Source organism: Canis aureus, chromosome 27 (genome assembly GCF_053574225.1).
Source record: "Canis aureus isolate CA01 chromosome 27, VMU_Caureus_v.1.0, whole genome shotgun sequence".
NCBI lineage: Eukaryota > Metazoa > Chordata > Mammalia > Carnivora > Canidae > Canis > Canis aureus.
Window position 1 is genome coordinate 33,124,053 of NC_135637.1, and position 25,872 is coordinate 33,149,924.

The window sequence follows — 25,872 nt, forward strand, 5'->3', positions numbered from 1 at the left end:
TATGATAGTCACGCAGAGAGAGAGAGAGGCAGAGACACAGGGAGAGGGAGAAGCAGGCTCCATGCACCAGGAGCCCGATGTGGGATTCGATCCCGGGTCTCCAGGATCACACCCTGGGCCAAAGGCAGGCGCTAAACCGCTGTGCCACCCAGGGATCCCCTCTCACCCTCTCTTCCTTCCCAGAACCAACTCTTTCTTCCCTTTCACCAGAATAGAGATGCCTCCATTTGCTCCTATAGTTGCACCTCTTAACTGTTTCACTGTTCAAAAAAGTTAATTGAAATGTCTGACATAATTAGAGCAAAAAGCCTGGGAGAAAATTGGGCTCTCTTTCCAAATTGAAGGGAAGGACCCAATATATAATAAATACAATGTGGTTAGTGTGTGAACTATAAGGGACAAGACGCCAGACCACCCAATGCCATTAAACATATCATGTTTATCATCAAACCCCATGCTTCCACAAGATGGTGGCACTAGTGAGAGCCAGCACCCACCCATATAGTGCTTGCTACATGCCAGGCGTGGTGCCAACACACACTAATTTATATAACCCCTGTAGCAGGCCTCTGAGGAATGGACTACGATCATCTCCATTCTAGAGATGAGGAACCAATGCACAGAAACTGAGTAACTGCCCAGCACCCAGCAGATTCTGACGCCCAGTGAGCTCTCTGAAGAAGGGAGGCATGGAGGAGCTGAGAAAGCACATGGCTTCAAACCCCACAGTAGTGTTTTCTCTCAACCATGTGATTGTTCATGGATATTTATTTGATCTTGATTATATTGTATAGTTTCTCCATTTGAACATCTACTTATCTTTGACTTAATCTCAAAGATAATATAAAAAGACAGACAGATGAACAAATAGGTGGATTGATGGGTGACACCCTGACTACTCTTCCTTCCTCATCTGCCAGGCAGACTTTCCAATTCAAGTATAGGTTCACACCTTGAGCCACACAGAATCCTACGACCTGCACTCCTAGGTTCCAGCTTCCCCTGGTCTTGACTGTATCTTCTAACTAGCATCTTCCTGGGTGCCAGTCAGCACTTTTTACTCCTGTTTTTTTCTTCCAGGTGCATGTTCTTGAGGGCCACCTCAAAGCCTCCAAAGAATAAACCCATAACCAAGCAAAGAAGGTAGGAGGTCAGGGCAAGGGGCACCATCAGTAGCACACACCTGCAGCAGCAGCAGCTGGGCGGGCCTCTCTGGAATAGAGGTCATAAACTCCAGGTGTTTAGCCCGGTCAAATCCACTAGTACACAAGGTGGGGCGAAGAAGATGCACGACAGCCTTGTAGTCACCAGCCTCGTAGAGCCGCTGAATCTCCTCCAGGGACTGGCACCGCTCCAGCGACTTCAGGTTCTTATCAATCTGGAAAAGGTCCAGACATGCTGTCCAATGACAAACCCCTCACATCCTCTCTGCATCTGGCCAGTGTCTGCATTTACTAGGCCCAGATGAGGACTATGAAAGTAGATTCCCTGTTAATACAATCAGCATTTACATTAAACTAATGCATTATAAAAAGTACTTCTATTAAGGTCAAGGTATATTCAGTTCTTTAAAACAAACATAGAAAAAAATGGGGCACCTGGCTGGCACAATCAGAGGAGTACGTGACTCTTGATCCCGGGGTCATGAGTTTGAGCTTCACATTCAGTATAGAGATTACTTAAATACCTTTAAAAAAAATAGCAAAAAACAAAAACTACCCAAGAAGCAGAGAGGTTCCACAAAATTCTCTGTGGAATTCAAAAGACTCCTAGAACTGAGGAACCAGAGGCTACTGGGGACTTGGGTGAGCCCTGGGCCAGAGGCTGATACACACCATTGACCCACAGAACCCTCTCCTCATAGGAGTTCTGCTGTGGCCCTCAGAACGCAGGGAGCAGGGACACTCCACTTGGCTTTGCCCAAAAAATTCTGCAAGAGTCTGAAGGCCACTCAGCTGACGTGGATATGTTACAGCCACAGAACTGTGGCAGAGTCTGAGGCTTCGCAACGAGAACAAGATCAGAACCAGACTGAGCCTGGTATACATGCCCCATACTGCTGACCCAACCCATAGCCAGACCAGCACTACAGGTTCCTTCAGCAGTTTCCCCCTAATCCTGCTGGGGCTGCTCCAGCACATGGCCCAGAGAGCTGAGCAATGATCACTCCAGACCTTGCCAGTGAATGCCTCCTGCCATCCCTGCCCCCTGGACTTACTTTCCCTCAGTGGGTGTGCCTGCGAGTCCAAAGTGCCCTCATGCACCAGAGCTGCCTCTCCCAGGCCCCTTCACCCTCTCCTGTGAGGAAGGAGCCCTGCTCAACCCATGGGCTGCTTTCCTGCTCTACGGGGACACAGCAGGCCTGGTCTAACTGGGCCAACTCAGAATAAATCTTTGACTAAGAAAACACCATTAAATAACTCCCACTCACCTCCTCCAAGGAAACGACCGAATCGTTATAGAGGTTGGGCAGGCGGATGACGATGTCTCTTTGCTCAGTCCCCGCCTCAGCCTGGATGGTAGTGGAGCTCTGGAGCATTTCTGTGCAGATGTCATAGTTCTCCAGGGCCTGCTCCATGTCTCCCTGGTCAGAGGAAAAGCAGTCAAAGACGGGAGCAGAAGGAAGGAAACTCACCATGCTATGCCAGGCACCTTACCCTCCTAATCTCATCAGACTACAGGCACCAGGAGGGCAGTTTTGTCCAATGACTGCTATACCCTCTAAAAGGTGGCCTCGCACACAGCTGGAGCTCAATAAGTATTTGTTGAATGAATGAATGAATGAATGAATGAATGAATGAATGAATGAACAAACAATGAATGATTTGATTACTTCATACCACAATTCTAAGGAAAGGTATCGTTAACTCTATGTTGCCGATGAAGACACTGAGGATGCTTGAGTAAAGCTGAATGTCTTGTTCAAGATGAGGAGCAAATAAATAGCAGAGCCAGTATTAGAACCTAGACCTGTCCTAATTCCAGAACCAACTATGACAATTTTACCCATGCTACCACAGTGCACTAGGTACCACAATGTGAGTTGCTAGGTAATAGTCAGTCCACTCTGGCCACCCAGACCAGGCTCTGAGGGCAAGTGTTCTGAGAATTCATGCAAGACGGGTGGTTTTTCCTTCTAAAAAGCTCTGCATCAATTTATGCACTCATTTAGGCTTTCTCAGGAAAACAAAGGCAAGGGGGTTCAAGACCCCAAGGCAATCCTGAGTGAGGAAGTCTACAGGAGGCATAGGAAATCCCTTCCAGAGCTCTGTGGTCATGCTGATTTGCTGTATGGAGTGGGGGCCATGATGAGATATCTGAGACCTGAAAATTCCCCACTACATCCCACTTCCTCACCCTGAGCCCAGTGCTAAGCAGGTGCCACAGGTGCACATACACACATATCCTTAACACTATGTCCAGCTCTCTTCCCTCCCTTTGGGTGCCAGGGAATGCCAACCACAGAACCAACCTGCAGTGCGAGGAACCGAGCCTTCAACCAATAAACACGGACCACAAACTCCAGCCAGCCATCCTCAAACAGGTCCCGCTGGGATGAGGCAAATGACAGCTGCAGGAGGTCACCCAGGAAGTGGGTTCCTGGAAAATCAGGCCCAAACCTGCCATTCACCACACCAGCAGGGCAGTTCCGAGGAGACACTGAAAACCATTCAGGCCAGAACAAGTCAACTTCATGTGCACATTCCAAACACCCTTCTGCTCCCTAAAGGTAGCCCTTAGCCCTCGTCACACCTGCTTTAGTATCCAGAAGTGCTCTGAGCCCCATGGAGCCCTACAGCCCCTTAAGTGGCAAGCATCAGAGAAGTCAGATAAATCAGACAGATGCAGAGACCCCAAGGGCCCTCATTTTACATACTAAACTTTGTTCACCAGTAGTGGTTTAAAAATCAGAATGATTCTTGGGCAGCCCGGGTGGCGGTTTAGCGCCACCTTCAGTCCAGGGTGTGATCCGGAGACCCGGGATCAAGTCCCACAACGGGCTCCCTGTATGGAGCCTGCTTCTCCCTCTGCCTGTGTCTCTGCCTCTCTCTGTGTGTCTCTCATGAATAAATAAATAAAATCTTTTCTAAAAATAAATAAACAAATAAAAATAAAAATCAGAATGATTCTTATCATCTAGGAAAATTATTGGGACACATAGTGTCAGGTTATAACTTGAGAAATTGGAAATCCTACTTCCTTCAATCCTGAATAACAGAAAAACCAAGCAGGTGGCTCCCTCTGGGGGCTCAGCTGCAGCTAACTACTTCTTGATCCATCCAAAGGATTTCTCTGGGACCCTGGATTTTCCCTAGTCCAACACTCCAACCCAGGAAATGTGCCCACTGCAGATGTAAATCTCAATTCCATGACTCAGGCTCCCCACTCCCGTTTCCTCCTGGATGCTGAGGGTTGAGAAAATTAATCCTGCCACAGACAACAGAATGCCTCCTACCTGCCGAGCTTCTGCCCTTCGTCAGCAGCCACTGGTCCAGCTGGAGCTCCATGCAGGAGAGAGACATCAGCATCATATCCTGCAGGACAGGCACCAGAAGGTCAGGAATGGAGTCACAAAGAGTCATCACAGGATGAGGCATGGGATGCAATAAAAGTAAAACTTACTTTGATAAAGATATCATTCTTTCTTCAACCTACTTTTTTTTTTCTAATCAGTGGCTACTTGCCAGGACATAAAAAGAGGCACAGGGATCTACACTGGGACAAGACCTGGGAGGAGACGGAGACCTGTCTTCAGTCCTAAGGGACTGCCCTATGGAAGAGGCAGCTCTGTCACCTGCCAAATGCCAGGCCAGATGCTGCACCCATACTACAGCACTCAAGCCTTAAAAGTGGCTGGGTCAGGCATCATCTCCACAGTCACAAGGAAGCTGAGGTCCAGCAATAAGGAGGCGCCTGCCAAGTGGACACAGCTGAGAAATAATCAACCTGGTTTGCCTGGAGAGACCAAAGCCTCACCTGCCATCAGCCACTCCACACTGCCCCTGAGGGAGCAGGCCTAATGGGCAGCAGCTGGCAGGATGCAGTCCCTGACGTGTTCCTGTGGAGGGAGCATGGACTTTCATGGCCCTAAGGACCAGTCAACTCCCTTGAGCTCTTCTACCTTGTGTGCCCCAGCCAGAAAGACCACCCAGATGGGCCCTAAAGGCTCCCAGTGCAACCTCCCTGGCATCCAGCCTTCCTCCTGTAACAGGAGAAGGGGACCAGAGTATTCAGTGTCTCCTTAAACCTCAGGAAGCACTGAATGGGGGAGCCTGGAGTGTGGGGTGCAGTCAGCAGGGGTGGGAGAGGAGGGCCTGAGCATGGGTCAGCCCCCTACTGCCAGTGGCCCCCACCACTTCCCTAAGCAACCTATTTAGCCTCTGCACTTCTATTTTCTCACCCACTAAAAAAATCAGTAATAGTCTCTGGCACCTAAACAGAGCCATATGTTTCACTTTTGTGCACCCTCTCCACTTACTCTCCTCCATCTCGGTAAACCACCCCACCACTAGCCCTAGAAGCCCTGCCCACTGTCTCATTCCCTCGCCCCCCACTTGTAGCTTATCCTGTCAGCTCTACCTCTAGAACCTTCCACCCCACTCTCACTACTGTCACTCACCTGGCAACAGCCTTCTAACAGCCCTGTGCCATTCTCACCTCCAAGTACAAGCTCCACTCGGTCACCAGGGTCCCATGACTCCCCAGAGGCCCAGGTTCCAGGCCCACAAATGGATGCAACCAAGTAGGCTCAATATGACAGCAACTCTATACCCACAGAAGGTCCATGTGCCCACTCCCTGGTCCCAGCCCTCACAAGGCTGCCCGCCCACCTGACCTTGATGTGCTTGTTGCTGCAGTCCCTCAGCAGTGGGTTGGGGAGGCTGGTGCTGTGCCTCCTCCAGCTGTGATAGATGCTGAGCACAACCTCTGCCAGGCCTGGTGGCCACCTCAGCAGAAACTTATGGCCCATGTCCTTCAGGTAGCGCATCATCAGCTCCAGGATGCCCCCGTTGGTCAGGTTCTCCAGCAAGAATGCATGCACATCCTGCTTCTCTGCCCAGGGAGAAACAATTAACTTGAATGAAGGACCTTCCATGCCCTCCTGTGTTCTTTGGAAGAAAGAGGCAGGTGTGGGGCAGGGCAGGGAGAAAGGCAGGAGAGCACCCACATCCTCCCACGTGGCGGTGCTGAGGCCAGGCTGCTGGGTCCCTACCTCACTGGCTGTGAACAAGCTGCTCTGAACCTCCAGGTTTTAAGTGGGTAGTGAAGGACCAACCTGCATGCGCTGCCTCACGATGCACACTCAACAGCTGTGTCATGAGCATTTGACTTGCAAAGCCATGCCCCTGGCTTCGGCCTGAAGCACACGTCCTTCAGGGAGCCCAGTCAAGTACGAGCCTAGACATTTCAGCAGACCTCCCAGCTGACCACAGAGCTCAGGCCCAAGATAACTTCAGGCAAACCCCTGATAATGCTTTAAATATCACCCCAGAACAAAACCTAAGGAGGCTATAGGATAATGGGAGGAAGAGGGATGCCTGGTGGCTCAGTGGTTGAGCATCTGCCTTTGACTCAGGGAGTGATCCTGGGATCCCAGGATCAAGTCCCACATCGGGCTTCCTGCATGGAGCCTGCTTCTCCCTCTGCCTGTGTTTCTGCCTCTCTCTGTGTGTGTCTCTCATGAATAAATAAAATCTTTAGGGGAAAAAAAATGGGAGGAAGAATTCTCAACAGTGAATGATCAAGTTGCTCAATTCCTACCAGATTCCATGAATGTAGCTGAGTCGTATGACAGTCGGTGAGGCCCAATGCTTGGGAAGCTTTGCAGTTTGGCTTCTGACTGGACTTCATAGGTATTAAAGGGATCATCGTCCTCCTCCGGGTCCAGCTTTCTTAGCCTGCGTGGAACACACCAAAATCACAAAAGCCACACCAACATATCCTGACATAAGCACTTGAATTCTCCCAATTAGAGAAATGAAAAGACAGATGCCAATCAGTGAATGGAGGGAAGAATCCAGAATCCAGGCCTCTAGGAGGCTCTGCCTCTTTCTATGCCTTTGTAAGCTGGCATCTAGTCTAGACACTCACTCATTCATTCATTCCACCAACAGAATTGTTGGTTACTGAGCATGTGCCAGGCACTGGAATTCAGCTGTTAGTGTGGCAAACCCTGCCCACAGTAAACTTACCTTCTAAATGAGAGTGAAAGGTAATAAACAGAAACAAAAAACAAAGAGCCCAAATAAGGACCAAGCACCACAGAGTGCTTAAGACAGAGGGTCACAGGAGACCAAGTTTAGAGAGCTGAGTCAGGAAGGCCTCTCAGAGGGGATAATGTCCATGCTGATAATGGTGGAGAAGGGGCTGGTCATGCAAAGAAGGAGCACAGGGGCAGGTGGAGAGGCACAGGCCAGAAGAGCACCAGGTACGTTCTAAGACCTGAGGGAAGCCCAGCAAGCAAGGAGAAAGTGGGGGTGAGGGGAGTATGGGGCACAGAAGGCCCTTCTGAGCTTGGGCCGTCCATGGCTCCGTGGCTCCCCACAAAGCCTGGGGTCTGGAGAGCACCATTCTTTCAGCACCTCTCAAGGACCATATTTTGGCCATCCTGTAGATTCCCCTCAACCAAGAAGCCCTGCAGCATAAACACATAAAACAGGGCACTCTTCAATGGCTTCATTTACTACACACAGCCCCCCAGGGTGGCTACTCTGGGCAAGCTCTCACATTGCTCCTGCCTGGCTGTTCAAAGAAGCAGACATGGAAACCAACAATTAAAGAAGGCAAAAGACATTCCACATAAAGAGGCCAAAAGGGGCGCCTGGCTGGCTCAGTAGGTAGAACATGCAACTCTTGATCTCAGGGCTGTAAATTTAAGCACTACATGGGGTGTAGAGATTAATTTTTTAAAAATTTTATGGGTGCCTGGGTGGCTCAGTAAGTGTCTGCCTTCGACTTAGGCATGATCACAAGGTCCTGGGATTGAGCCCCATGTCAGGCTCTCTGCTCAGAGGAGAGTCTGCTTCTCTCTCTCCTTATGCCACTCCCCCTACTTGTGCTCTCTCGCTCATTCTCTAATTTAAAAAAAAACTTAGGAAAAAAAAAAAGAGGGTATGACCCTTTAAGCAGGACTGAGGGGAAGATGGAGAAATGGGTCACTCAGACCCCTTGGCATCATCAACAGGATGGCACCGCTCCATCCTGCAGCTCTCCTGAAGGGAGACCTGCTCCTGGCACTAACCCAGAGGAGGAATTTATCAGGGAGAACCAACCACATCCTCCACTTACAGAGAACAACCTTGACTTCTTAGTGCTTCACTTTCACCCCAGAAAGAAAGGCAACAAATGAGGAAAATTCAGAATCTTGCTGTAAAGTGGACTCATAATCCATCTGAAGCTTCTGACTCCTTCTCCTGCACATGAATGTTGTCACCCCTAAAAATAAATCACAGGCCAAACCACCAGCTAAAGACTCCTAGTTAAAGACGCATACTGAACACACATGGTTGCCTCCTAAACTACACTCCAGTAACTGTGAAGGGATAAAAAGCTACAGGGGATAGGAGAGGAAGCCCCAGCAGACAAGAAATGTGTCCACCAAATGTCAGATGGCAGCAAGATGATGAAGCAGCAGAAACAGAACTGCGCTCTCTACTCAGCTAAGGGCAGGGGAGGAGGCAGGCGAGGAGCCAAGCACTGGGGCTCCATAAACAATGGTGGCCAGGATAGTTCAGGAATCGAGGGCCTTAGACCTCTGGGGAGCTGAGGAAGCAAGGACAAAAAGCAGGAGGGCTAGCAAAAACTGACGTAACGAGCATGAGGGCCCAGGCCCCTTCCAGTTAGGAGCAACCTGGACCCTTCTCTCATAAGGCTTCTCTGAGAACACTAAGATGTGGTGAAAGCAAGGGAGGATTTACAAGCCTGTCTTCCTCCTTCTCAGAATTCAAGGGAATCCTACTGAGCCTAGAGAAACAAAGCACGTACACTCTTCCTGAAAACAGAATGGGTGCTCCCTTCTGTGGGGTTTCCCAGAGTCTGCAACCAAGCAGCAGCAGCCCTAGGCCTCACAGCAAGTGGGTGTCTGTGTGTGCATGAAGACATGAGTGAGTGGCCTCTAGCTCTGTGATCCATCCATCTCCTGAGGGCCCAGGGAGTATCTGGTCCTCTGAAAGATGTGTAAGTCATGGTTCCTGCTTTCAGGAAGTTCAGAGGGAAGATAAGTGAGAAAAACTCATGATCCCAATCCAGTGAGATCTGTGCTTTGGCTATTGGCACAGATGTTATAGGAAAACAAAAGGGGTGCCCAGAGGAGTGGGAGTTGATGGAAAGAGAAACTTTATCAGTGTTATCGGCTGGAGGTTTGGAGGTTTGCTTGTTGTCACAAGTGAGAAAAAGTGTGCACGGTACCTGGACGGCAAGAACTTCATCAGAAGCTCCTGGAAGTCTACCTTCTCTTCTTTCTTGCACTTAGTGTTCCGGACACGGGCAGACCGCCGCTTCGCTGTCTCGCCACTCTCTTCCGCAATCTTCTTCCGCTTTACTCCTTTCTTGGATTTATCTCCCCCAGAAACATCACCTTCACAAAGAGTACAAACTGAAATCTTACAAGGGACAGGGGTAAGAAAATGCACCACACAGGCACATCAGTGCCCCTAATTTTCTAACTCTATCAGTGTGTTTTATCTTTATCTCTGACACTCAAGAAACCTCCCATCTTTTAACTCCTAAGTTCATTTCAAAGTCAAAACACTTAACTCACACTTTGTTTGAACACAAAATGCACGAGCCCGATCTGAAGATTATGCTCCACAGCTATAGCACAGGAGGGTCTCAAACATTCCCGGCCCCCGCCCTTCCAACTGGCTGGCTGGGAGAGCCCCTGGCACCTCCGTGCATGTACTTGGGACAGGACAGAGCATGTGGTGGCGACACGGACTCTACCCACCACACAGGACCTTCTGAGTACCCAATGACGGGACATGAAAGTATAGAGACAGCAAAGGAGTGCATGTATGATTAAGCAAAAAAAGTTAGAACCACCACATACATGTTCATTCAGAAGTTTAACTGCCAGATATTCTTTCTTTCTGGGACACAGAAATCAAGAAAAGGCTTGGGAACTTTTGTCTGAAATCTTTTTTTTTTTAAGATTTTATTTATTTATTCATGAGAAACACAGGAGACAGAGAGAGGCAGAGACACAGAGGGAGAAGCAGGCTCCATGCAGGGAGCCTGATGTGGGACTCGATCCCTGGTCTCCAGGATCACGCCCTGGGCTGAAGGTGGAGCTAAACCGCTGAGCCACCCGGGCTGCCCTGTCTGAAATCTTTTTACAACTTCATTGAAAATAAAAATCAGTAAAACCATTAAAAAATATACTACCACATACAGTGGTAACTTTGCTGACTTTTTAAGGTCAAAAAACTCCATGTCCATTCACAGCAGGGCCTGGGGCTATGGCACATGGCCCACAGCAGAGCAGAACCAGCAGAGGGCCCCGCTGCCCCATGTGTCACAAGCGAGAAGAGCAACCCTTAAACCAGGACTGACCACCCAGGACTTTAGCAATCCCAAGAAGCTGCATTCCTGAGCTCCGACCCCTTCCCTTGACCCCTTCCCTCGGGGTGCCTCACCGCTGAGGGGGCCCCTGACCAGCCACAGCCTATGAGTTGGCTGGGCCTCCCCACCTGCAGGGCTGAGGTGCTCCCACTTAACCTCGGGCTAAAAGCATCAGCGAGACCCATCCCTCTGGAGAGGCCAGGGACCCCAAAACTCACCCCAGTCCAGCAAATGGGGCCTCCCCAAAAGCTGACCCCAGGAGGCATCCTCACCTGCAGGGACACCAGTCTCCAGCAGGCTGGGACTGTGCAGAGGGAAACTGGCTGCAGCCACAGGGGCAAAGGAGAGCACAGGTTCTGCAACTGCCACAGCCGGGTTGGCAGTGACGGGGCTTGGCTGGATCACGCTGACAGGTGCCACCACCACAGAAGACACCAGAGGCTGGCTGGGGTCCTGGTAGTCGGAGAGGTCAATTCTCTTGCCAAGGCTGGGCCGCAAGGGCTCACAGGTGGTGAGGTGGTTGTACATGGCCAGCAAACTCTCTCCAAGGCACTTCCAGCTGCAAGGAGAGGGTAATTGCCCCTGGTCTGCACCCAGCATTGGGCGCTCCAACCATAGGGCCAGCAGGCCTGTGGAGAGGCAGTAGACCGAGCCCGCGGCTACCATCTCCATGATAGCAGGCGGGAGAGCTCATGATTTTGGCATCATTGTTGGAGACAAACTCCGCAGTCTAACACCACTGAGGTGGAGCAGACCAAGTGGCAGCTAGACCCAGCATCCTCCTCCCCTCACCCGGCCACCCCAGTGTCAGGCACATTCAGACTCCATCAGGAAGGCATGAGAACCACTGACTCACTTCAAAAGCTCCTTCCCAGGGCAGCCCCGGTGGCTCAGTGGTTTAGTGCCGGCTTCAGCCCCGGGGCGTGATCCTGAAGACCAGGGAACGAGTCCCACATCGGTCTCCTGCATGGAGCCTGCTTCTCCCTCTGCCGGTGTCTCTGCCTCTCTGTGTGTGTGTGTCTCTCTCAAGAATAAATAAATGAAATTAAAAAAAAAAAAGCTCCTTCCCTACAAAGCCCAATTTTTAAATCACCTACAGCATCTCTCTGAGGCCAACTAATCCTCCTTTTTGGCAGGTGAGGTAGGGGAGAGGGCCGGGCTGGGATGTGGGCTAAAGGAGCTGAATGGTCTAAAGGGTCCCTGGGTGGCTCAGTCAGTGAAGCATCTGCCTTTGGCTCAGGTCACAATCCCAGTGTCCTGGGATGGAGCTCTGCCTTGGATACCCTGCTCAGCGAGGAGCCTGTTTCTCCTTCTCCTGCACCCCCTGCTTGTGTGTTCTCTCTCTCTGTTAAACAAATAAATAAAATACTTAAAAGTTAAAAAAATAATAAAGGGGCTGAACGGGCCCTTAGGCAGAGCCTCTTGGGAGCAACATCTCAGTGATAATGGGGTCATATCAGTGAGTCCCTACACACCAAGACCACTGAGTGTTTTATCATGTGCTATGTCATATGCCATGATATGTTGTGTCACATGTGCATTTTATTGTGGTGTAGTGTGTTATGTTGTAGAATGTCTCTTGTTTCATGTTTTATCTCATGTTATATGTTGTGCTATGGTATGATACGGTGTGGCGTGATAGATCCATCCACCCCTCTCTCAATGGCTTCCCAAGCTCTCAGGCTAAAAACTACACCCTCAGCTACATGGTGCTGCATGGCCTGACCCAGTCAACTGACCCAGCCTCATCTCACATCCCCCCCCCCACCCCTACACTCCCACCATGCTAGCTTTCTTTCAGTTCTGCCAAACAAAATCATACTCCTGCATACCACAGGACCTTTGCATAAGCTTCTCTCTGACCAAAAAAAAAGGCCCTCACCCACATCCCAGCCTCTCTGGTCAATGCCACTCCTCTGTCAGACTCTAGCTCCACCACCTAAGCCTTCCCTGACCCCTAAAGCAATGCAAACCCCATTATGAGCTCCCCCCAAGGTGCTGTGCTCCTCTCATCAAAGGGCTCATCTGTTTGGAGCATGTGCCTTTTTTCCTGGGTGACTGACTACCCCTCAGATCACCACAGAGAAGAACCGGGCCCACCATGCTGAATCCCCAGCACAGGGCACAGTGCCTGGCATAGAGCCAGCATCCAGTAAGTACTGCAGACTGAATGGAAATGAAGGTGCTCTAAAATCCAGAATCGAACAAAATGGAGGCTCCTGGGACTGGAAAGGATGATCTCTTACTTATTCTTTCCCTGTCTTCAGTAAGAGCTACATGCACACAAGGAAGAATTTGCTCACAGCTGGGTTATGTCTAATGCCTTAAGTACCCAATTTCATTTATTCATACCTTTTCTAGTGGGCACAGAATAGACCAAGGGTGGCAAACCATGACCAACAGTCTGTTTTGTACAGCCCATAATCTAAGAGCCAGCTAAAGGGTTGTTACACACACACACACACATACCCCGAGGAGAATATACAACTGAGGAGAATACACAACTGAGATGGTTCCTGGCCCACAAAGCCTAAAGCTTTTACCATCTGGTCCTTTGCAAGAGAAGTGTGCTGAGCCCTACGATAGACTATGGTTATTTTAAAAGCCCCACCTTTTCCGTCTCAGAGAGAGAGATTCTCTGCACTCTTCCTCTAGTAACCCAATCAATCCCAGACTTCACTCCCAAGCAATGCTTCCTCCAGCTGAGCCCATCTCCCTCATGCTTCCATTTGGCCTTCACCCTGCATGAGGACAGCCTTGATGGCTTCTCTAGTCATATAACCAGGATCCTCTCCAGCCCTCTCCAGTGTTCTCAGGCTTTCCCCTCCTTCCCTGTAACAAGGAGGCACTCAGGGCCCTTCCCAAACTCACAAACGTCTCATCTAGGGAGCCCAGGGCTCCTGACCCAGCTGACTGCTCTGAACCCAGTTTCCTGTCCAGCGCTCAGCAAATATTAGTTTCCTTTCCCTCACTGGAAAGGGCAGACTGAGAGGGGGCTTGGAGGGATGTGGCAGGTGGCTGGCATCAAGAATACCAAGAGCAAAGAGAGACTTCGACTGGGTGTACTTGGGAGACACCTGGCCTGCTTCTTGGCAGTCAACAAGTGCACACCCGTAGGTGTCTGTCCAACATGCATCCAGCTCCCACTCACACCATCAGCCCAGGGTCAGGCCTCAGGGTCTCTCCCTCCTAGCAAGGCCTACCGGCTGACCCAGCAACCCCAGAGACCTAGACAACCTACGTGAAGAAGGGGATGGGCTGCACCAGCTTGAGGTCTGGCTCCTTCTCTCGCACAGTCAGCGCTTGCCTCTTCTTCCGCAGCCCCAGGGCCTCCTCTACAATAGCCTGGGTCTCAGCTGCACTCACCGACACATCGTGGATTGACATGTCACTAAAAGCGTGTAGGACAAAGAGAAATTACATTGTTACAAACTAGGACCAAGGCTGAAATTTTACAGACAGGGATGCAGTTAAGTTAATACCCTTTAATCTGTATTAATTCTTCCTACAAATAAAATAACCCCTTGAGTCTGGCCTCTAAGGGCAGTAATTAGCATTCTTAATACCCATATACAATAGAAGTGACTAATATCCTTTGTTCCCTCTACAATTCAAAACTGAGCAAACGTTTTTCATGTGTATTAACAAGATCACAGTAATGTCAGAAAGCCGCAGAAAAATAAAACCTTGCTCTCAATTATTTACAGAGAACTTTTAAAAAATATAACTTCCGCATCCTGCCCAGCCCAAAAAGTCATCAGACTACCTAGGCTCACCAAAGTCCCTGCTGTAGCCAAACTACAGAAAGGATAGGGGCTTTGAGGCCTCAGGTGCCCTCACACAGAAACACATCCACCTGAGGCGGCCCAGCAATACCTGCCCTCCTTCCCCAGGCTGTGCTGATGCCTCTGAGCAGGGTCTACCACAAAGCCACAAGCTTATAGATTTATTTTTCCATCTAATCTCTCTCTCTTAAGATAGTACCATCAGGACAGATCTGAACAAGAAATACAGTCTTATGAGGGATAGACATGAAGATAAATAACCATTAACTCCTCACCAGCTGAGTTCCAGGGGCCAAGGACCAGGGGATAGAAGAGCTGGTTCATTTGGAAGGTGGAGGGAGGGAGACAGTCAGAGTTTGGAAAGCTGCCCAGAGGTGACCTGGGAGCTGGAATATGAAGAAGGAGCAATGGCACAAGAGGTAGAGAGGTGGGAAGATAGCCTTTCAGGGCACAGGGATAGGACAGTACACAATGAGGCCAAGTCTGGAATTTGTCAAGGACCTAGGGCAGTCTTCTCCTGGGGGAGGGAGACATAGGAGCAAGGAGAAGAACTAAGGGGGACAGATTATAAAGGATCTTCTAGGTGACGCTTGGAACATAAGCTTTGTCCTAGAGGCAAGGCAGGGGTGTCAAGGTCATATCTGGGACACTGAACTTGGGAAGCATGGGAGCAAAGCCCTGAAAAGGGAAATGGTGGGTGGTGAGGAGACAAGGTAGACAGTAGGCTACCACAAACACCCAGAGGAGAGCTGGTAAATGCCAAGAACTGTCAGGGCAGTGGGAAAGGTGGGCAGCAGAGAGCCAAGGAGGCACCACCATGATGAGGCACACAGGTGAGTAATAGGCAAAACCAGGTGAGGGGTACAGTGGGGGATGAAGTACTGGGGCCCAACTGCCAGAAGATCAGGACCTGAGGGAAGGAGGTGCACATGCCTCCTGATATCCACCAAGCACACACTGCTGTGGGAGAGAGGCAATGCAGAACCAGCACAGGAAGTAGGACCCACCATTTAAGAAACATTCGGAGGGAGTCCTTCCGGAGACAAGGCTGTTCTTCAAAAATCTTTTCCTTGAGAACCAATCCTTTGCTGTACCGGCAGTCCTTCTCTAAAGCTTTGCAGATGAAATACAGACATGCTGGCAAGGAAAGAAACAATATGATTTCTGAGTGTGCACCCCAAACCTCTGGCCTTACCGGGTAACACCAAGAAAACATCCCTACTATGAAATCAAAGATATGATGGCAAACAATAACAAGATACCACTTTACTTGATTCGATCAGGAAAAATCCTGCAAATAGTACTACCCACAGCAGATGAAGCAAACCCAAATGCTGCTGGGCGAGGACAGACTGTATGACCTTTGTGGAGAGCCACAGGTATTACGCACAGACAGACTCTTGGCCCAACAACCCACTTCTAGGAATTGCTGCAAAAATCTTCAGGCTCACAGTGATTAGCTATTAGCTAACTGGAAAAGAGCCTTCAAAAAATCAGAAAAGCACTCAGTGTCCCACCAAGGGAGCCAGGTCAAGGAAAGCTTCCCAGTCCACACACTGGGTTGCTGAGGAGCCACTGTATAAATGGTTCAGAGGTGTGCTCACTGACCAAAAAGAAGGCCACAAGATGGCATAGGGAAAAGACAAGAAACCAAATAGGCCACATAGTGTTACTCCATTTGTACACATAAAACTGGTTTCTGCTCCTTTTGCTTATTTGCATTTTCTAATTTTCCTCCTTCTCTTTCTCTTTTTCGTAAAATGTTCTTACCAGAAAAAATTATTGCCTAAAATTAAAGACATTTACGTCAACGAGCCTTTTCAAATCAATGATCTGGAAAACCTATGCCTTCTCCAGGAATTCTAGGAGTGTAGACAGTAATAGGCAAAGCAACACAGAAAAAAAAATGGGATAGCAAGGAGTCACGAAGCAGAGCTGAAATGTGAATTAGGAAAGCCTTTGGCATTTATAAATGGGAACAGCTTCTGATAGACATGACTGCTGTAAGTCCCCAGCAGGCCCGGTGCCACCAGGACTAATCGATAAGCACACAGGGAAACAATACAGTAGAGCCAAGCATCAGCTCTGCTCTGACTGGGCACTGGGAACACTAGTGTGTCCTGCTCAGCTTCGCAGTCTGAGTGTAGATAGACTGCAGCTACTTTTATCAAGAATAACCAGACAGGGAATCTGGGTGGCCCAGTGGTTGGACGTCTGCCTTTGGCTTGGGGCGTGATCCTGGGGTCCCCGGATCGAGTCTCGCATCGGGCTCCCTGCAGAGATCCTACTTCTCCCTCTACCTGTGTCTCTGCCTCTCTCTCTCTCTCTTTCTATGTCTATCATGAATAAATGAATAAAATCTTTAAAAAAAAATCTTAAAAAGAAAAAAGAATAACCAAAGGAGCCAGGGGTGAGGAGGAAGGAAAAGTAGAGATGTAGGCATGGAGGCCTTGAGAGACAAAAAGAAATGGTGTCCTAAAGTACCATGGAAGGAGAGAGCAGAGCCTGGTCCCAAAGCTCCACAGGTACCAACACTGCCCCCCGCAAGGCACACGAAGGCTATTCAACCTGTGAACAGGAGGGGACTGGGTGCTCCCAGCACAGCCCAGCAAGCTGCTGACTGAACATCTGCACAGATGGCCCAGAGTTCCTGCTCCACACAAACAAGAACACAGTTTCTCTGGTACCACAGTGGGACATGAGAGTGGCCATCAGAGACACCCAGAGAAAAAACCAGGAGGCCTTGAGCATTTGATGATGCTGGCTCTCAGCAAGTGTTTTGGCTGCAGTAAAGCTCACCACATTAGCTGTACTATACCAGCACTCCAACAGAAGGAAGGCCTCAGAAGTCCCAAGCACCCTGCCTACTCATCTCAAGTGGATAAATGCCACTGGGAGTCAATTTAGCATGCTGCTTTTACTTTGGAGTCTTGTTTTGTTTTTTTAAGATTTAATTTATTCATTCATGAGAGACACAGAGAGAAAGGTAGAGACATGGGCAGAGGGCGAAGCAGGCTCCTCGTGGGGCCAAATGTGGGACTGGATCCCAGAACTCCGGGATCACACCCTGAGCCGAAGGCAGACCCTCAACCACTGAGCCACCTAGGCATCCCTACTTTGGAGTATAAATGAGTGTCAGGTCTGGGGTGCCTATGTGGCTGTCATTAAGTGTCTGATTCTTGATTTTGGCTCAGGTCTTGATCTCAGTTGTGAGTTCAAGCCTCAAGTTGGGCTCCACACTGGGTGTGAGTCTAGTTAAACATACACACACACACACACACACACACACACAGGTACTGAAATCAATAAATGTGTGCCACGGGACACCTGGGTGACTCAGTCAGTCAGTTAAATGTCTGCCTTCGGCTCAGGGGATAATCCCAGGGTCCTGGGATCAAGCCCCATGTTTGGCTCTCTGCTCACTAGGGAGCCTGCTCTCTCTGCTTATGTCATTCTCTCTCTCTCTAATAAATTTAAAAATATAAATAAATAAATAAATAAATAAATAAATGAAAGAAAGAAAGAAAGAAAGAAAGAAAGAAAGAAAGAAAGAAAGAAAGAAAGAAAGAAAGAAAGAAAGAAAGAAAGAAAGAAAGAAAGAAAGAAAGAAAGAAAGAAAGAAAGAAAGAAAGAAAGTAAGTAAGTAAGTGAGTCAGTCAGTCAGGGTTCTCCAGATAGAGCAGCGTTCAGTCCCTCAGGCCTGTTTTCCCCCAAGGACTTAAGTTTACCAAGTACAACTTCTATCATGGGAGAGGGGTGCAAAGAACTAAACCAGGTAGCTGGGGAAAGGAAGGCAGGACAAAAGACTCTCCACCTCAAGTGACACCCAAGCTGTCGGAAAAGCTCCCCAAGAGGAGTCTAAACACCACTCGGGAGGAAAAGCTGTGGGAGTCCAAAGGGCACCTCACAAGCACTATCACATTTCTACTGGTGAGTGTGAAAACCAGGGTAAGCACTCCAGAACAAGTGCTATGTCCAGTGGAGGATGTACACCAGAACATTCACAGCAGTGTTATGCAAGAACTCAACTCTGGAAATGACCCAATCTGCAAGCACAGAATGGTCAAATTGTGTAGACACACATAACAGACAACACAGAATAAAGAAATCCCACGGATTGCCTGGGTGCGTTCATGGACAGGAAAACCACAGCTGAGGGAGCCAGGCTGAGAAGAGTATACATCGCCAACTGATACCACCTAGAGGAGCCTCAACAAGAAGCAGAGCTCATCTCTGGTGACAAAAGGGAGAAATCAAGGTCACCTCCAGGGTGGTAATAACCAGAATGGGACCCAAAGCAGAGTGCCTTCTGGGGCTCTAGAAATGTTCTGCAACTTCACACATTTCACATATAAATATTGTGCACTTTACTCTGTGTGTGTGTGTGTGTGTGTGTGTGTGTTACCTCAGTTAATGAGATTTAAAAAGTAGTTGTGGAGAACTGGAGGTGGGGAAGGGTGAGCAGGGCATAGTGTCTCTCAAAATGCTTCGCACTATTTGTCTTTATAAAAGGGAAGGAGGGACTCCTGGGTGCTCAGCGGCTGAGCATCTGCCTTCAGCCCAGGGCATGATCCTGGAGTCCCAGGATCAAGTCCCACATCAGACTCCCTGCATGGAGCCTGTTTCTCCTCCCTTTGCCTGTGTCTCTGCCTCAGTCTGTGTCTCTCATGAATAAATAAATAAAATCTTTAAACAAACAAATAAATAATAAAAAAGGGAAGGAAAACGTCTTCGCCAGTCTTCCAGGCCTAAACCTTGAAAGCAATATCAAGTGCTCACTGGTATGTCTGTCCTAAAAAGAGTAATGCGGCCCAAGCAGGTATAGAGCACCTTCACACACCAGACCAGCCTGCAGCATAGAGTCAGCTCACAGAGCCCTGGGCTCCCACTGCGCTCAGCACTGCTCCAAGTACTCCTGAAAAGCCTCCTTCTACCCTAGCCTCAGAGGACACCCAGAAGAGGCTGACTCCTAGAACACCTCATCAGTGCCTGCCTCAGGACAAGCCCATGCAAGGAACAAAAGTGTTCTCTGCAGAGCAGACCGCAAGGCTGGAGCTTAAGCAACTGGAGGGCAGACAGGGCTCCATCTAGCAGAAGTAGCCCTGCTGCTCTACAAAGGAACGGACTGCCTTAAGAGGTAGTGAGGTTTCCAGGGACGCTTGGGTGGCTCAGCGATTGAGTGTCTGCTTTTGGCTCAGGGCGTGATCCCGGGATCCAGGATCAAGTCCCACATCGGGCTCCTTGTGGGGAGCCTGCTTCTCCCTCTGCCTATGTCTCTGCCTCTCTCTCTCTGTGCCTCTCATAAATAAATAAAATCCTTAAAAAAATAAAAAAAGAGGTAGTGAGGTTCCCAACACCAGGAGTCAATCTGAAGCTGTTAGGTCATCTGTCAGCGAGTTATAGAAATAGGCTGGCACAGAATGGGACAGTGCAGGGAGAAAATGAGATAAGCAAAGGGAAAAACCACTCAGAGAACATGCTACCTATCACTATAATGCAGTCAAGAAATCTCAATTGAGTGAGAAAGACCCATGCAATAAAGCAGAAATGCAAAGTCATCTCCCTTCCCAACAATTGGGCAGAAAGCCCTTCAGTGTTAACCTGGTCTTCAACTTACCCAAGATGCCCTCCCTTCTCTGTCCCCAAAAACACAGCACATGGGAGAGAGTCATCAAACCTGACTCACTTGTGTAATCGCTGAGGGTGTACAGGACAGTGATGAGGTTGTCCAAGCAGGGCCAGTGGTCAGGATTGCACCGCAGGCCTTCCTCAAAAGCATGGCGAGCCAGGGGGACCCGGATGAGCCTCAGGGCGACATGTCCAATTTTGTACCAGAGGTTGACATCTGTGGAGTCCAGCATGACTGCCTGGAAGCAGCACAGAGGACACACGAGCTCAGTCAGCTGGCTCTCTTGCTGAGCCAGCATCCATGGTAAAAGGGCAAAGCATCAACCCAGCCACTCAAACCACCCAGAAAAATGGCAAACATAAGTTACATGAACCAATTTATCAAATTCAGAACATCTTTTTGACAGAATTTATTATTCTGAACATCTGTATTCCTTACATATTTGATAGATAAAGGAAGTGAAAGTACCATTAAAAGAAAATGGGATTTGTGGAATATTTTTGTGGTATTTAAATTTTTTTATTTAATTTTAAATTGTGGGATTCTAGAAAGATTATGGGATCTGGAGACAGACCTCAGTTCACATCCCTGCTCCTACACTGACTGGCAGTGAGATCCTGAGCCTCAATCCCCTCATCACTAAAATGAATATAAAGACACCTTTCCTGCAAGATGACATATGGTTAGTGCATGTGTGGAAAGCAGTTTGTGTGGTGTCTGGCATCTCAGAGGTGCCCAGAGAGACAGTGTGGGTAGCACAGAGATCATGGCAATACTGTTATGAGCAGGTACAGGGCCAGGGTCAGGCTGTGTTCTCAGTAGTTGTATACGTACCAATTCATTCATTTTTCAAAACCACCCTCTTTCTTACTATGCCCACTATACTGGTGTAGACCTGGACCAGGAGCGAGTAAGCAACTCTCCATGGCCACACATGCCCTGAGTAGCAAAAGACCAAGGCACATGCAGGCCCCTGCTCTCTTTGAACTCACTATTGTCAGCTGATAAGGGTCTCAGGAACCACAGCTTGGTGATGCGCCACTACAAATTCTTTCTTTTTTTTTTTTTTAAGCCAACAAGACCACAATCTCACCCCTCCACCAAAAGCTTTCAAAAACCCAAGCTAAGCATTGCAAAAATTGCACCTCCAAGTAGAATTCCATAGCTGTCTCCAGGTCTTCTCGCTGGGCTGCCAGCTGGGCCAAGTTCTTATATGTGGAATATTTCAACATCAGCCCAGGATGTTTCAACCCTTCTTTCTCATCACCAGATGAAACTGCCTGTGAACAAAAAAAGAGTTCAAGAGTGAATGACACCTAGGCCCTGAAGCCTTGGCAGGCAATGAGCAGGACAAATGGCTTCCTGGCTGGCCTCTACTGCAGGCCCTTGGTCCAGTCTGGTGCCACTCTCCATTAGAAAATGAAAGCACTATACTGGGATCCCTGGGTGGCGCAGCGGTTTGGCGCCTGCCTTTGGCCCAGGGCGTGATCCTGGAGACCCGGGATCGAATCCCACATCAGGCTCCCGGTGCATGGAGCCTGCTTCTCCCTCTGCCTGTGTCTCTGCCTCTCTCTCTCTGTGACTATCATAAATAAATAAAAATTTAAAAAAAAAAAAAAAAAAGAAAATGAAAGCACTATACAAGATGTTTTTGGAGGACCCCTCCAGCTCCAAGCAGACAGAGAAGGAAAGCTAGACCACCACAAGGTAGTTTATAGATAGTCTGGGCACCAAAAGAGACAGAGGGACCCCTCCTCATTGGTAAGGCCATGCCTGAAAGGTCAAGCCTAGAGCCCTCAGCTCCCCCAAAGCAGGGCTGAAGAGGGAGGACAGGGCATGAGAAGGCCACCTGGGGACAGTGGCAGGGTCTAGAGGTACCCAGACATCCAATTTATACATCTCTACACATTCTGTAGCAGGAAGAGCACCGGATTAGGAGTCAGGAGGCTGAGCTCCCAACTCTATAACTCATATGACTGTAAACAAGTTACTTTAACTAAAAAGTTAGTGCCCCAAGGACCTCTGCATTTTAATGGCAGTAAATCCTACCTAAGTATCAAAAGTACAAGTAAGCCAAAAGAGCATAAAGATTATAAATATGTTTTCTATTAAAAGTTATTTCACTACAGCTTTTATGAAACCTCTTAGAAAACCCTACCACTTCTAAGACGCCACTGATGAGGAAAACTACTGCTCTAATCACAGGACAAAGTAAAACATTTTCTTTTTTTTAAGGACTTTATTTATTTATTCATGAAAGACACAGAGAGGGGGGAGGGGGCAGAGACTTAGGTAGAGTGAGAAGCAGGTTCCATGGAGGGAGCCTGATGTGGGACTCCATCCCAGAACTCCAGGTCCACACCCTGAGCTGAAGGCAGGCGCTTAACCACTGAGTCACCCAGGTGTCCCAGTAAAATATTTTCTAACAGAAAAGCTCAATGGCACAAAGAAATTCTTTCCAGGGGTAGGTCCATATCTCAGCCTTGTCCTGGGACAGGTCACATTCACATGTCATTCTTCATGGTCAGAACAAGTAAGACCTGCGGACATGCAACCTTCAGGAAGTACCCCTTGATTAATCCAAGAAATCTATCCTAGAACTCTTAAGGAATCCCAACAAGAAGACTAAAAAGCTCAAATCAAACTTCATTCATTATCTTCGCCTGTTGTCTGGCTTATACTGCAGAAATATCCCCAACAACAGGCTGATCAAGGCTGGATACTAGGTACCTTCACCTCTCCAGGTAAGAACTATTCAAAAACTGGTGTGAACTCTTTAATAGAGGCCATGTGAGTCTACCTCAGAGACTAGCCAGTGTGTCCACACAAACAGCAGAAGCTCTCATAACTAACCTCCACCCAATCAGCTGTATTCAGCACCACTCTCCATACTCCTGACAGACACGCTGATGCCCATGGGAGATGACAGGCTCACCCCAACAAGCTTCCCCAATGAAGCTATCCACTTCTTAGAAGCCAGCTGTGTTCCAGGGCCTATTTATGCCAAGTGTTTGTGAGACTGCAACTACATAGTTTAGTTTAATATTACGTATACCGATGAGGATGAATGTGAAAAGAAACTTTTCTATACATTTTCTGTATGCTTCAACTGTTTACAATGACGTTTTACTTTTATAAGCCAAGTGGGGAGTACTACAGAAGCCTTCCAAGGCTAAAAGTGATACAGAGAGAGGTGGACACCCCTAGGACTACAAGGCTGACGCCCGACCATCACTCTTTTGACTTGGTGCTCTGCTCAGCCACTCACACCTCTGAGGACCACTCCACCATGGGCTGAGGGAAGATCTCCCTCCTAAAACACACGCAGCCCCTGGCCTGTGGCTGGAGCTCAGTAAAGTAGAAAAAAGTCTTTTTCATCTCTGGGCCCTCATTCACTTCCTACTAACAGGGGAGGGGCAGGTCACAACTCCCACAGCCCTCATTCCAAGACACTATAACCAGCACCAGAGAAACTTGACATCCAATTAGGAACACGAACACGAGTGAGAGAAGGGATGGACTCCTCATATTGACAGTGAGAACTAAGTTAAGTTAGCATTCTGCCTCATCTGTGGTGAAAACTATCCGGGGGCGGGGGGAGGGGGGGGCTTCAGACACAAGTGTCTGCCTTCCTAGAGGAGGAGACTGCCCAACTGAAGGACCACATTCCAGAAAATGCCCATGGTTGGAGTCTGTCTGCTTCCTTATTGCATGTCTCTGTGTTTGGTGTCTGGGTACTTGAAAACAAAAGCCTTTCCTCCTAATGAAACATAATTCTTCCTAAATCAGTTTCAAGTTGAGACTCATTCTCAAACCGCCAGGCAACACACATCTCCATGAGCCAGCCAACTCAGGTTTAACTCACTTGCCACTTGCATGGCCCCCATGCTAGATCACTGAGTCCTGCCCTGCCTGCCCCTCCCCACCATATCTGTGCCCTCAACATGGCTCTATGTTGCTCTCCCAGCCCCTTCCTCCAGCTATGTTTTTCAAAAGACCATGGAGCACCTACACAGGTTTCCTGAGCTCACGGGCTATCACCTAAACTGCATTTGCCAAAATGTGTTGCCAACAGGATCATTAAGTAACAGAAAACCATGGGTCCCAATCCTGGTTCTAATGCTTCACTAACTGGGTGGCTCTGAGCTATCAACACCTCACTAAGCCTCCATTTCCACAACTGTCAAATGGGGACAGTGACCCTCACCTTGTCATCAGAGTAGTTATAAAGAGAATGTAATGAAATACCCGACACAGAGCTCTTACTCTGCACCAAGAACCACTCTACCCGCTTCACTGGATTCATTCAACCCTCACAGTGACCCAATGAGGCTGACACTCTACAGGTGGGGACACTGAAGGGCAGAGAAGTAACATGTCCAAGGTCTCCCAGCCAAGAAGGAGAAGGCAGAGGGCAAGCCCGCCACCCAGCCTGTAATACCTCACCTCTCGCAGCAGGCGTGCCTCCAGGAGCTCATGGTAGGCTTTGGCTGACTCCTCAAACCGGTCGTGTTTCTGGAGATCCAAGGCCTTGTGATATAAGGCAAAAGCCTCTGCTTCCTATAAACCAAGAGAGAATATTATAAAGGTTTGTCTTTTTTTTTTTTAATTTTTATTCATTTATGATAGTCACACAGAGAGAGAGAGAGGCAGAGACACAGGCAGAGGGAGAAGCAGGCTCCATGCACCGGGAGCCCAACATGGGATTCGATCCCGGGTCTCCAGGATCGTGCCCTGGGCCAAAGGCAGGCGCTAAACCGCTGGGCCACCCAGGGATCCCGGTTTGTCTTTTTTTTAAGCCAAAAGTGTAATAGGAGCTATAGTTAAGGCCTGTAGAAGAAACAATCCTAAACATTCCAACCTCCCAGGAGCTCATCACTGGGAGAAGAACCCCTAGGAAGTCCCCCAACAAGACACGAGAAACACAGGCTCAACTAAGTCTAAGCAACAGCAAAAAACACACTGGTCCAGGGATACAGGGTCAGAGCAACAACAAGGTTATGAACCCACCTGGGCCCTTGCTGGGTAAAGCTGGGAGAGTGGCCAAACCAGCCAGAATAACCTGGATTCCTAGAGAATATGGATGGTTTCCATTGCTTTCTACCTGCCACTCTGCCCTAGCCTGATCATTGCCCAGGGAGAGTGACAACCTCCTTCAGGATGAAGGGGATACTGGGTAGGCTGAGCCCAACTGATATCCCCTTGAAGACGAGGGACAGCTGACAAGTCAGCTTTTGAGAGGGCTCCTGATTGCCTGGGTTTCTCCTGTGAAAGGGGAGGTACATGTTTATTCCAGGGAAAACAAAGACAGAAACAAGAAGCAAACCACTTCTATACTAAGGCAGGAAAGGTGGAAAGATGGATGGAGGGAAGGAAAGCCAGGCTGAAATTGAAGTGGTGCCAGGCCTCATGGTAGAGAGGAAAGACCAAGAATCTAGGGAACTGAAGTTGAATCTGGCCCCCCACTGATCTCAGTGAGACCCCATCAAGGGCCTTCTCACACTGGAAAACACCATCTACCACTACATTCTATAGTCCCTTAGGTATGCCAATCCCTGAAACATGCACAAAGAATGGACTGCATAGAAAGCTAGCCCTAGCTGGAGAAGTGGGCCCAGGGCCTCAACCAGCTCAAATGCTGCTCAGAGAATATGGAATTTCTCTTCAGTGTGACCACCTCCAAGAGAAGCAGGTAAAACATGAGATGAAGAACTATCTTTCAAAATGGAATTTTTGGGCAGCCCCGGTGGCGCAGTGGTTTAGCCCAGGGTGTGATCCTGGAGACCTGGGATCGAGTCCCATGTCAGGCTTCCTGCATGGAGCCTGCTTCTCCCTCTGCCTGTGTTTCTGCCTCTCTCTGTCTGAATAAATAAATAAAAAATCTTTAAAAAAAAATGG

At 48.8% G+C, this 25,872-nt stretch overlaps 1 protein-coding gene across 6 annotated transcripts in view; it reads right to left on the reverse strand.

Moving 5' to 3' along the window:
• The window catches only part of CABIN1 (calcineurin binding protein 1), a 152,173-nt gene that overhangs the window by 113,538 nt on the left and 12,763 nt on the right, over positions 1 to 25,872 (reverse strand). For all 6 annotated transcript variants that reach the window (XM_077874520.1, XM_077874521.1, XM_077874523.1 and 3 more), the window contains 13 exons: positions 24,421 to 24,534; positions 21,120 to 21,254; positions 20,032 to 20,212; positions 15,353 to 15,482; positions 13,802 to 13,951; positions 10,833 to 11,119; positions 9,409 to 9,577; positions 6,763 to 6,899; positions 5,837 to 6,054; positions 4,457 to 4,535; positions 3,473 to 3,660; positions 2,432 to 2,584; positions 1,184 to 1,378 (listed from right to left, as the gene is read on the reverse strand). In XM_077874520.1, the coding sequence (XP_077730646.1) occupies positions 1,184 to 1,378; positions 2,432 to 2,584; positions 3,473 to 3,660; positions 4,457 to 4,535; positions 5,837 to 6,054; positions 6,763 to 6,899; positions 9,409 to 9,577; positions 10,833 to 11,119; positions 13,802 to 13,951; positions 15,353 to 15,482; positions 20,032 to 20,212; positions 21,120 to 21,254; positions 24,421 to 24,534 (2,136 nt within the window). The remainder of the gene's footprint in view (positions 1 to 1,183; positions 1,379 to 2,431; positions 2,585 to 3,472; positions 3,661 to 4,456; positions 4,536 to 5,836; positions 6,055 to 6,762; positions 6,900 to 9,408; positions 9,578 to 10,832; positions 11,120 to 13,801; positions 13,952 to 15,352; positions 15,483 to 20,031; positions 20,213 to 21,119; positions 21,255 to 24,420; positions 24,535 to 25,872) is intronic.